This window comes from Kogia breviceps, chromosome 1 (assembly GCF_026419965.1).
Source record: "Kogia breviceps isolate mKogBre1 chromosome 1, mKogBre1 haplotype 1, whole genome shotgun sequence".
NCBI classification, from domain to species: domain Eukaryota; kingdom Metazoa; phylum Chordata; class Mammalia; order Artiodactyla; family Physeteridae; genus Kogia; species Kogia breviceps.
The window spans coordinates 184,766,538-184,779,189 of record NC_081310.1 but is presented as its reverse complement, the minus strand read 5'-3'; the positions used below and the strand labels follow the sequence as shown (position 1 = coordinate 184,779,189).

General features: G+C 52.3%; 1 protein-coding gene across 3 annotated transcripts in view; it reads left to right on the top strand.

Annotated features, from left to right (window-relative positions):
* Positions 1–12,247, top strand: part of EPHB2 (EPH receptor B2) — a 187,213-nt gene extending 174,966 nt beyond the window's left edge. For all 3 annotated transcript variants that reach the window (XM_059062013.2, XM_059062007.2, XM_067015270.1), the window contains exons 10-16: positions 4,443–4,565; positions 5,159–5,406; positions 6,363–6,578; positions 7,468–7,617; positions 8,675–8,868; positions 10,332–10,487; positions 11,037–12,247. In XM_059062013.2, coding sequence (XP_058917996.2) covers positions 4,443–4,565; positions 5,159–5,406; positions 6,363–6,578; positions 7,468–7,617; positions 8,675–8,868; positions 10,332–10,487; positions 11,037–11,145 — 1,196 coding nt within the window. In that variant the 3' untranslated portion in view covers positions 11,146–12,247. The remainder of the gene's footprint in view (positions 1–4,442; positions 4,566–5,158; positions 5,407–6,362; positions 6,579–7,467; positions 7,618–8,674; positions 8,869–10,331; positions 10,488–11,036) is intronic.
* Positions 12,248–12,652: the final 405 nt, after the last annotated feature.

The following is a 12,652-nucleotide window of genomic DNA, read 5'->3' as shown; positions in this document are numbered from 1 at the left end:
GGGACTCACCTGGTTTCTCAGCCATACTCTGCTGCTGGCCAGCTAGGTGACCTTGGGGAAGCCATCAAACCTCTCTGAGCCTTGGCATCTTTATGTGGGAAGCAGTAGGAATGATACTTTCACAGAGTTATGAGGATTAAAGGATTTAATGGATATTAAAGTGCTTTGTAATAATAATATTTAACAATAGCCAACTCTTCATGATAACAGGTAACAATTATTCAGTGCTTTCTATTTGCCAAATACTGTACAAAGCCCTTTAGAAAGATTCTCATTTAATCTTTGCAACCCCCTTACAAGGTAGGGGATTTATTTATTATCTCCATTTTGTAGATGAAAGAAGTGAGGCACGGAGAGGTTAAGTAACTTGCCCAAGGTCACACAGCCAGATCAATACAGTGGTTGATCTTGAATTCAAACCCATCAAGCAGCTTATTTGTGACCATTATTACTGGAAGATCCAGAATTCAAATCCAGGTCTCTGGATACCTGTATCCTCCTTCCCTCATCCTGAATTTCCCATGTGGGTTCAAGATGGCAATGGGCGACCCTGACAGTCATAAATCATCCAAGAGTACAATATTTTCTGAAGACTCTTGCCTGCAGGGGTCCTCATCCAACTTCAGTTCAGCAAATGCCCCTCCCGGGAGCCAGGCCTTGTGCAAGGCTCTGGCCACAAGGAGCTCACATTCTATCCCAAGACACAGGCTGGGGAAGCACCCAGAATAAACTGGTAGCCTGGCAGTTGTAAGTGTAGATTTTACAGCCTGGATTCAAACAACACTTCTGTCATTTATTAGCTGTGTCCATGTCCCCTTGGACAGGTCATTTAACCTTTCTTATACCACAGTTTCTTCATCAAAAATGGGGGGGATAATATTATGTCGGACCAAATGAAATTGCCATTTCTGTAGGTCAGAAGCAGTCAAATATTGACAGTTTCGAAGAGCTCAGCTTAATAATACTATTTACCTGGGAAGAGTGTTAGGGAAGATTAATTGGGTCGATGCCTATAAAGTACCTAGAAAAGGGTCTCGTATGTGGTAAATCCATGCTAAACTGTGAGCCAATAGTGTTATTAATGGTGAGGCGAAACCAAAGGGTCACCAAAGCAGGAATGGCTGTGCTCAGAGCCATACATTCAAAAGCGTTTATTAAGCACCTACTTTATACCACCTTCACATATACTCCAGAGAAAAGATTCTAGAGCGAGAGCTCACAACTTGGGGTTCACAGACTCTTAGAGCTTCCAGGGCCTGTGAACATTCCAAAATTATGTGCTGACTATGGGCATGTGCACATACACATGAATTCTTTGCCAACAAGCAGATTCATAGCTTTCATCAGGCACTCATGACCCCAAACAGGTGGAGAGAGAAAACCAGGGCACGTCAATGAGTAATGCTGTTATTCTTCTAGTAAGCATTTATTGAGCACCCTCTATGTGCCAGGCCCTGGGATTTAACAAGAACAAGATAGACATGGCTTCTGTCCCCCTGGGGGAGAGAGGATAAAGCAAGTCCTCACAGGCAGGAGAATGTTCCAGAAAGGGGTGGCAGGAGGCTGTGGGCCTGTGAACCTGGGAGCCCTGATACAAGGTAGAAAAGCCATACAGACATCCGTGGGAGTGGGTGTGGAGACATGGCAGCAGGAGCCTGAGGAGAAGGCATTGGCCTCCACTGGGGGGATCCAGGCAGGCTTCACAGGGGAGGTGGCATTTGATCAGGACACGAAGGAGGAAAAGGGTGTTCCAGGTGGAGAGAACCACATGAACAAAAGCACGGAGGCAAGCAATTATGAGGTGTGTCTGGGACCTCTGGGTAAAGAATTCCTTGTGCTGGCATATAGAGGAACAAGGGAGCTGTAACTGGAGCCCCTCACGGAGCACTTGGAATGCCAGGTGAAGGCATGCACCTCTGTCCTGTAAGGGGTAGAGAGCCCTCCTGACTAGCACACCTAACCAAGGCTTGGGATGGCATCTGATTGGTTGGCAGCGCCCAACTAGGCTTTGAGCTCCTGCCGTGCTTCTCCTTAGCTCCCTGAGCTGACCCATTCCTGTCCTTCCTCCCCAGCTGGCCCGGCAGGAAGGGCTTCCCCCAGTTCTACTGGGAGGGAGACTGAAAGTCAGCCACCAAGAACCACAGGCCAGACACTGAGTCTGGGCAAAAAAGAGCATCTCCAGGGAGCTGATGCACCCTCTCTAAACAGGGCTGACTTGGGGAAGGAGTCACAGCTGAGTACTCCAGGAGGAGGGCGCATAGACCAGATCTGGGTGGATTTTCTCCAGAGGCAGTGAGCATGGTGATTAAGAACCTTGGCCCTCAGCTCAATTCTGACAGACCTGGGTTCAAATCCTGGCTGTGCCATTTGCTAGCTGTGTGGCCTTGGGCAGATTACTTGGCCTCTCTGAGCTGCAGTTTTCTCACATGTGAAATGAGAATAATGATCCCTTCCTCCAAGAGTTGATGGGTGGAGAAGATGAGATTATGCATATAAAGAGCCTGGCACAGTGTCGGGCACAGACAAACAGCTAAGAAAGTGGAAGCTGGTATTATTATTCTTCTATCTCTATCATCTGGATTCTGTCGTCTGACACTGAGTGTCTGTTATGTGCAGAGCGTTATGCAGTATGCCAGGGAGAAAAGAATGAGAAAAAAACATGCACCCATCCCCCTCTTCCCAGGCTCCCACAGTCTAAGATGGTGGTTCTTAACTTCTTTAGGGTCTCAGACTCCTCTGAGTCTGCTAAAAGTTTTGGATTCTATGGCCGGAGAAACACAAATATGCATATGTGTGTATATAAAATTATAAGACAGAAAAATCCAGAAAAAAAATCTATACTCAGGGATAGATTTTTGGAGAACTTTTACTTTCAACAATATATATTTATATAAAATTTAAACTATTTATAAGGAGCATAAATTACTTTTCTAATTAAAGGAAACAATAATAATAAATGCATTCCATTTCAGCAGCCCCACCAAACCCATCCTGGGACTGCCAAGTGGTTCACAGACCCAAATTAAGAAAACCCTGACCTAGAGGGCTAGACAAACACCCACACAAATAATCCAAAATAAGAATAATGTATTACAGCAGTGGTTGGCAAGCTTTTCTGTAAAGGGTCAGACAGTAAATATTTTAGGCTCTGCAGGCCTTATGGTTTCTGTTGTAACTGCTCAACTCAGCCACTGTAGCATGAAAGCAGCCACAGGCAAAGGAATGTGTGTGGCCGTGTTCCAATAAAACTTTATTTATGATACTTTTTTACAAAATGGGCAGTGGGCCATTTTGCCAACCCCTGTGTTAGAGGTCCCAGCTCTTAGATTACTGGAATGTCTGAAATAGAGTTTGAGAGCGGTCAACTAACAAGTCCAAGATCACACATCTGAGCAGGCCTGTGGCCTCACTCACCAACCAGCCAAGCCTTGCTACGGCCCAGGGGCTTCAGCTCCCAACTCCCAGAGCTGCTGCCTCCAAAGTCACAGCTCCTGAAGCCGCGGGAGAATGTGGGCAGGGACCTGGGGAGCCAGAGGGAGGCCCAGGCTGGGTGAGGGCCAGATGGTCTGGGAAGTGGAAGACTAGTTATCTGGGAGGGGGAATGAGGGATAGATCATCTTTCCCTTCCTTCAAAGCATTTTGCTGACTCAGTGCTGGGGTAAGAATTGGGTCTTTAACATCCAAGTTACAGTCTTCCCTTCTGCATCAAAGAGTAAAAATCCACATCAGATCAGGAATCAACTTCATATGCCCCATGTCCAGCCTCACACTGATCACCAGGGAATTTGAGATCCAGAAAGGTTTAAGACTTGGCTAGCGGGGGGACCTGGGAGGTGGGCCCAGGAGCCATGGGTACTCAGACCCTTGTGAGGCAGCCCTTCCAGTGCCTGGGAGGGCTAAGGCAGCCAGGAAGTCTCCTGAGGGGAGAGGAGGCTTGAATTAGGCCTTGAAAGGCAGGGAGATTTCCTTAGCAGAAGCCCAAGAACATGGTCTGTTGCCTGCTCTTTCTCTATTTTTGTTCCAATTCGCTCTCTTCCTTCTTGACTTCCTCTTCCTTTACTTTGCACCCGCTGATTTTCTATCACAAGAGTGATAAGCCTATCTATCCTTTCATGCCCACACTCATAACAGACATTGTTAATCAATCTTGACAGTCTTTTAGCTGCTCCAGGAAGCTGTTATTAATCAGTTAGAGTTGGAACAAAAACTAGAACCTATTTGCTATCCCTGCCGACCTCTCTGTTCCCCTCACCCTTCTACTCAGCTCAGTGCCCATCTGCTCACTGAGACCCGGAGAGGTCAAGTGAAATGCAGGGGCTGGCCCCATTCATACAGGGGTCACACGGGAGTGTACTCCCCTCCACGGAGGGACTGGCTCTCACTTTTCTATCTGTCCACATCTTGTGTCTGCACACATGACTGAGCCTGGTCTTCTGTCCCAGTGACCCCAGGCATGAAGATCTACATCGACCCTTTCACCTACGAGGACCCCAATGAGGCAGTGCGGGAGTTTGCCAAGGAAATTGACATCTCCTGTGTCAAAATTGAGCAGGTGATCGGAGCAGGTAAGTGACTGGTACCCTCTCAGGTACCATGGCCTCAGCCACGGGTCAGGGGACCACCCCAGTGTGTACTCCTGGGATAGAGGGCAGGATGTGGGCCAGGGGCCTCAGAGGACCCTCCAAGGCCTGAAGGCTCAGAATACCCAAGGTGGAAGGGCCCTCAAAGTTTGCCCAGTAAAACTACTTCATCACCAGATGAGGAAACTGAGGCACAGGACTGGGAAGGAACTTGCACATCCCATCAGAGATTGAGCTAAGTCTGGAACCCAGGTCTCTGGACTTAGTCTGGTGCTTTGTCCTTCCCACCATTCATCCCAGGTCCCTCGCTCCATCTCCCCAGGTTCCCCTACATCCTTGACCCACACCCAGCCAAATACCACAGGACGGCCATGAAAGGTTTCCTCTTACTCCCAAAGGTGGCTGAGACTCTTCTGGGCCCTTGCATTCTATAAAGGGGTTCTGTGTCTGGGAGGATGAGCTGACCACTGAGGAGGAAAAGTTCCTGCAGGTCCCAGGAGCAGAGGTTACAGGGAACAGGGAGGTGGCACTTCCACCTGGTAAGTGACATCCTGCCTCTTTTGGTGTGTCTGTCCCAGGGGAGTTTGGTGAGGTATGCAGCGGCCACCTGAAGCTGCCAGGCAAGAGAGAGATCTTTGTAGCCATCAAGACGCTCAAGTCGGGCTATACTGAGAAGCAGCGCCGGGACTTCCTGAGCGAGGCCTCCATCATGGGCCAGTTCGATCACCCCAACGTCATCCACCTGGAGGGTGTTGTCACCAAGAGCACACCTGTGATGATCATCACTGAGTTTATGGAGAATGGCTCCCTGGACTCCTTCCTCCGGGTAGGGGAAGCCAAGAGTGGTGGGGCAGGAAAAGGAGTGGTAGACAGAGCTTTATACTGTCAGAGCCTGAAAGGGTCTTGGAAAGATCTAGGTCAAGAATGGCTTGCTTGCTGCCACTTTCCATTCCCTTACCCAGGCCAGACATTACTAATAAATCCCAGACTCTGTCCCACTAAACCCAGAAGCAATCTCAGAATCCGTCTCAATCCAGGAAACCACAGCGAGTTGATCAGAGTTGGCATACAACCTGAAATCTGTTCCCTCCAAGCTCTTAGCCAGCCTTCTCGTTATGCACAAGAGAAAACTGAGGCTCTAAGAGATGTAGACTTTGCCCAGTGTCACCCAGAGGGTCGAGATGAGAGCCAGGACTGGAACAAGGTTTCTTGACGCTGAGTCCAGAGCTTTTACCAGATTTGGATTTTCCCAGAGCTGTACAGGGAGAGAGTTCAGAGCACAAGGCCAACAGAGGAAAGTTTCTAGGCCCCCCAAGAGATCACAGTCAACCAGCTAGACAAAGAGCACTGACTAGGAATCAGAAGTATGCCATCAGACTAGATGTTATTTAATAAATATTTATTAAGCACCTAGTACGTGCTAGGCACCTTCCATGCACCTTCTTGTTGAACTCTGATAGCCCTAGAAGGTGGGTGTTAGTTATCCCCATTTAACACACAGATGAGGAAACTGAGACTCAGAGAGGTTAGGTCACATGTCCAAGGTTGCACAGCCAGCAAGGGGGGAGCCAGAGTCAAACCAGCTCCGGAGTCCATGTTCTCTCCACCACCCTGAAACTGGCCTCTCCTGGGCCTCTCTGAGGTCTCTGAGCATCTGAGTCCTTCCCACCAAGAGCCCAGGCCAGGGCAGCAGAGTCTTGCTCTGGTTTCCCATTCTGAGAATGCTCCAGAGATCTGACTCATGCCCTTCCATTTACTGTGTTTCCTCCACTTCTCCCGAAGCAAAATGATGGGCAGTTCACGGTCATCCAGCTGGTGGGCATGCTGCGGGGCATCGCGGCGGGCATGAAGTACCTGGCAGACATGAACTACGTCCACCGCGACCTGGCTGCCCGCAACATCCTCGTCAACAGCAACCTGGTCTGCAAGGTGTCTGACTTTGGGCTCTCACGCTTTCTGGAGGACGATACCTCAGACCCCACCTACACCAGCGCCCTGGTAAGATGGAGGCAGGGAACAGTGGAGTCACAGGGCCAGGGAGGAGGACGGATATCCATCTCTCCCCGCAATACATCTTCACCAACACTTGCTCATGCCAAGCGCTGTGCTGGGCCATGGAGACGTAGACATAAACCATGTTTTCTGCCTTCTTGGAGCTCACAGACTGGTGGACACAGATGTGCAGAGCACCACAGAGTGACGGGGCTGTGAGTTAGACACAAGCCTTGGGAGGCAGAGGAAGGCTTGCCAAGAAGGAGTGATAGCTGAGCTGAAAGCCAGGTGCCAGTAAAAGTTTGTCAGATGCCGTATTCTCATGGGGAGCTGTGACTGAAACACAGGCTGTCGGGGAAAGTGGTGGGCACCCATGCTGGAGAAGTAGGCAGGGCCAGATCGCGGAGACTCTTGACTGCCCAAGCTCAGGACTCTCTCCCGAAAGCTGTTGGGGTTGTTGAAGAGTTTTAAACAGAAAGGAATAAGACACAATCCCTAGCCTCAAAGAGCTCAGAGGTGGTTCAAATAGAGCCAGGTAAGTAGGCAAATGATATGAGTACTGCTCTCTGTTGAGAAGTGCCTCCTGATGGAGGGGTATGGCACACAGTTGTAGGACTGAGAAGCACGAGCAACTCTTTGGGACTTAGGGAAAGATTTGCAGAGGGACTTCAAGGATGAGAAGGAGGTTACCAGATGGCAGAGTGGGAAAAGGCACTTCATGCAGGGGGAAAGGCATGTGCAAATGCCCGGAGGTCCAGAGCAGCAAGGTGAGTCTGGGGAACAGTAAGATACTTCGTGTGATTGTGCAGCACAGGGCACAGGCTGGGGAGCTTTGCGAGCAGAGGGCCTGAGGGTAAGCCTCCCACCCATTAACCCTCCTCATTCTGTTCCCCAGGGTGGGAAGATCCCCATCCGCTGGACGGCCCCAGAAGCCATCCAGTACCGGAAGTTCACCTCGGCCAGTGACGTCTGGAGCTATGGTATCGTCATGTGGGAGGTGATGTCCTATGGGGAGCGACCCTACTGGGACATGACCAACCAGGACGTAAGTCTCCAAGGAGGTGGGCAGAGCCTCTCTGACCAGCCAGACAGGAGGGGAAGATCCCGAACTTCTGGCCTTTTGCGTGTCTCTCAGGGGGTGGGAGCAAGGTCTCTGAGCTCCCAGCCCGATGTTGGTTGATTCAAACATCTGCACGGGACCCTGCACTCTCCAGGGGGCTCAGGAGTGGGAAAGGTCTACCCATCCACAAACCAGCAAATCTTCAGAATGCTGTCACCTGTGGCCAACCGTGAATGAGACCATGTCTGCCCCTCAGGTGTTTACCACCCATATGGGAGGCAAGACAATTATTCTGGGAACCAGATGTAGTTATCAGATGCTATGTCTGATCAGGTACTAGAGTGGAGGAGGCAGGTGTCCAGCCCTGGAGGTGTTGGAGCAAGGGCAGTGTGGGCAAGGTCAGCCAGGAAGTCTTCACAGACAGGTGGGACTCACACAGTAGTAGGACTTGGAGACGCGAGGGCTTCCAGTAGAAAGAACAGCCTGTGCAAAGGCCCAGAAGTGGGATGATTGAGGGCTCGTGTCGGGGAGCATGGAGAGGAAAGTTGATCCGAAAGGTCGATGAGGTTCAATCATGGTGTGTTTGAAAGTCAATCCGAGGAATTCTGGTTTGCAGCAACGGCAGAACAGGGAATGCTTGAGCAGGGAAGGTACCTACAGTCAAGCTGGGGAAGATGAATTTGGCCCTGGGGGCAGGAGAGTTTGGAGAGGTGTTTGGGCTCCTTTCCCTTGACAGAAGAGCCAGGTGGGGTTGCCCACAGGAGGGTCAGCCTGGTGGACCCTGAGGCAGAGGCTATCTCAGGGTGCTGGGTGGGTGAGTGGGGGGAGAAGAACACCCAGCTGCCAGGCCAGACCGAGGCCACAGATGGTGGGAACCCAGGTGAGGCACATACTGGGGCTGCCTCCGGGGAAGTGGAGGTAGTTGCCATGGCAACCAAGCAAGTCTGTCCTGCCATGGACTGGGGGCAAGACAGGCCAGGCCAGAGGGCAGATGCTCTTATCTCACCCACCCAGCCCCACCCGGCCCCTGTGTTGTCCCCAGGTAATCAATGCCATAGAGCAGGACTATCGGCTGCCACCACCCATGGACTGCCCAAGCGCGCTGCACCAGCTCATGCTGGACTGCTGGCAGAAGGACCGCAACCACCGGCCCAAGTTCGGCCAGATCGTCAACACGCTGGACAAGATGATCCGCAACCCTAACAGCCTCAAAGCCATGGCGCCCCTCTCTTCCGGGTACCGCCCCACCTGTCCCGCCCCTTTTCCCAGTTCCGCCCTGGCCCCGCCCCCTCTGGTAAAGCTGACTTGGGATGGGGGAGGATAGCACTAGCGTTTGTTGGAAAGATGGCTACCTTGGGGTGCAGAGGGCAGGACACAGACTATCCTGAGAAGGAGAAGGAAGCCCAGTCTGGTAGAGGAAGCACCTTTTAAAGCATGGTCGGAGAGGACAGCTTTTAAGAGAAATCGTCAGAATCTTGGTGAATAGATTTACTCCTCACTCAGTTTCCTCCTCCACACTTAAACCCGGACCCTCTGACTCGCATTTGCAACCTCCTCGACATGGCCAGGCTCACACACACGTGCACGTACACACACAAATATAGTCCCGTACGTGTACGTGAACATACGGCTGGGCACAAACACTCACACTTGCGCTCACACACAGTCTCACACACATCGAGACACCCATTCTCAGGGTCTCACGACTACATACATCCACAGGTCCCTGAGCACGCACGTTCAGAAGTACACACTCACCACACAAACACATGCACGCACGCCCCACACTCGGGCTGCCATCCTTATATCAGAGAGACTGGCTCAGGAGGTGCGCTAGCTCCAGTGATCCCCGAGCTTTCCTTCTCCCAGTGGTCCCAGGGCGCCCTCCATCAGGTCTGCAGCCACCACTGCCTTGCCCGGGCAGCTTCAACAGGCCAGTCCTGGCCCTGCACACTCTTACACTTCAGGACTCTTGATCACACAAGGTTTCTGAGGGGCGTCCGGCTAGATGTCCTCGGGGTCCAGGGCTGGCTGTGGCCAGAGACTCTCTGGGCTCAAGTCCTTCACCTGCCGAGTTCTAAGGGCCGAGAGATTTTCGTGTTTGCCTCTGCCCATCCCTCCTCACCATGACCCTGCATCAGCCACTCCTGACTCTTCAGATAAAAATCACTCTGAGCTTTTAGCCTGAGGGTCACTTCACACCCCGCCTGCCAGGAAGTCATTCCCACTAGCCCCACCAGCTCTGTCTGGACTTTGGAGAGGCAGTCCACAAGATCAGCTTCCTGTAGCACAGCCATGGTAGAGAAGGACAGAATGGCATCAGGGGAGGAAACAGCAAATAATCAGCACAGTTAGTGCAGCTGAAATCCCTCCTCCTCAAAAGAAGAAGCATGGAGAAGTATCTCCCGCCTCACCACTGTGGTCCAGCCTCTCCACAGTCCCAGTAGAGGCTTCCCTAGACTAGTGAGTCCTGCGCACACTCACTCTCGCCTACTCACGCATACATGTGTGCACGTTTACGTGAGTTCAGACTCACTCCTGCTCTCACACAGAAATGCTCACGTACGTACACACTCACCTGCGTTCACACACACGGATGCACGCGTGCAGGTACGCGCATAGCCTGCAAGTGTAGTGCTTACCTTCACCCCCGGGTCAGCATGTGCCCTGACCGTCCCCGTTGCCCACCCCACCCCCAGAATCAACCTGCCGCTGCTGGACCGCACGATCCCCGACTACACCAGCTTTAACACAGTGGACGAGTGGCTGGAGGCCATCAAGATGGGGCAGTACAAGGAGAGCTTCGCCAATGCCGGCTTCACCTCCTTCGATGTCGTGTCGCAGATGATGATGGAGTAAGTGCCCAGACGCTTCCACCCACTGCCGTTAGCCTCCCTCCCCACCCATCCCACCACGCAGGGGACTCTGGAAAGTGAGGAGTAGACAGTGTCCCAGCAGGGATATGGAGGACCAAGGGGCAAGACGGCCAACACGGACTCACATTCCTATCAACACCCAGGTCTCCTGCCACCCACTGGCCGCGACCTTGGGCAAATCATAGAACCCTTCTTAGCCCCAATTTTCTCTTCTGTAAACTGGGGAGTGGTAGGAAGATGAAAGGAGATATAAAGTGAATGACTGGGTACTTAGTAAATGCAGGTTCCCTTCTCCGCCCCCGAAGCAGAGGAGACACGTGCACCTAGGCGCCCTGATTCCTAATCACGGGCTCCTCCCATCTCAACATTCACTCACTCCAGCTCCAGACGCCCACCCATTCCCCCAGGCCCTTTGCCCCCTCCCTTGCCCTCTCCAGCGGGAAACCCCTGGAAAAGCCCAGGCAGCTCTACCTGGACAGAGTCCCTCCACCCCCGCATTTCCCTAACACATGTGCTTCTCTCCCAAAGGGACATTCTCCGGGTTGGGGTCACCTTGGCTGGTCACCAGAAAAAAATCCTGAACAGTATCCAGGTGATGCGGGCACAGATGAACCAGATCCAGTCTGTGGAGGTTTGACGTTCACCTGCCTCGGCTCACCTCTTCCTCCAGGCCCCGCCCCCTCCGCCCCACCTGCCGGCCCCCGGTTCTTCGTCCACCGCAGGGTCAGCCACCTGCCAGGAGGCCACGGGCAACAGGAAGAACCAAGCAGCGCTCCAGCCGTGAGACGTCACCAAGAACACGTGCAACTTCAGATGATGGAAAAAAGGGAATGGGGACAAAAGAAAATAGATCCCGGGAGGGGGCGGGAAATACAAGGAATAGTTTTTAAAGAGGATTCTCATAAGGAAAGCGATCATTGTTCTTGGAGGAAAAAAAGGGCTTGGGAGATTCATGCAGTTTGTCCAATCGGAGATCAAACGCAGTTTCTCTCCAACTCCCTCTGGGAAGGTGACCTGGCCGGAGCCAAGAAACACTTTCAGGAACACAAATGTGAAGGGGAGAGACAGGGGCCACACTTCTCTCCCGTCCCCGGGGCTGCTCCTCCAGGTCTCACTCAACAGCCACGCGCCAGGCGGATGGGCAGGCGACGGGCCGCCACCCCCGGAGCCACCCTTGGAAAATCCAGTCCCGCTGCCACTGGGCAAACAGAAGAATTTTTCTGTCTCTGGAGAATATTCTAGAAACTCCAATGAAAGAGACTTGTTTCTCCTGTCAGCTCCCGGGGCTGAAAAGGGACTTTTGTCCTCCTGGGTCACGGAGAACGTGGGGACACCAGAAAGGTCAGCCTTCCTGCGGTTGACCATCCCCCTCCCCCCGGTCTGCAGCTCCACATCCACGTCACGCGCACAGCTCGGCGGCCATGGCCCAGCTGGGCACCAGCTCCTGCCAGTCCACACCTGGAGGACTGATGCTGCAATGACTGCCATCAGCTACGACTGCCACTGAGAAGGATTGCTCCTACATCTGGGTTTGTTTACAGCAATTTGTGGACTCGGGGGTATTTTGGTCAGGGGTGGATTTGGTTTGGGGGGGTGGGCTTTGTTGGTTGGTTTTTTTTATGATAATGAAGTGACACTTTGACATTTCCTACCTTTTGAGGACTTGATCCTTCTCCAGGAAGAAGGTGCTTTCTGCTTACTGACTTAGGCAATACACCAAGGGCGAGATTTTATATGCACATTTCTGGATTTTTTATATGGTTTTCATTGACACCCTTCCCTCCTCCCCCCTGCATAGAGTTCCCACCTGCTGCCAGGCCTCACCAAAGCCAACAGCCACGGGGCCATCTGGGCCGTTCAGAGACTGAGTGAGATTTGGGTGGAGGGTGAGGGCCAAGGTGGAGGAGCATCCCACCCCAGGACTGATTTTGAAAGCAACAGATTGAGAAGGAGGAGGAGGAGGCTTCAGGGCCAGAAGCCTCTGCCCACATCTCCACTCTCCTTCTGTCCCAATCTATCCAGTACTTTCCAGGCAAACAGGCCCCTTCGAGGTTCCTGAGTGCCCTCGGATGGCCAGAACCCAGTTTTGTCTCTGGGAGCCTAAACCAGGCTGCATCCGAGGCCAGGACCCAGATCATTCACTG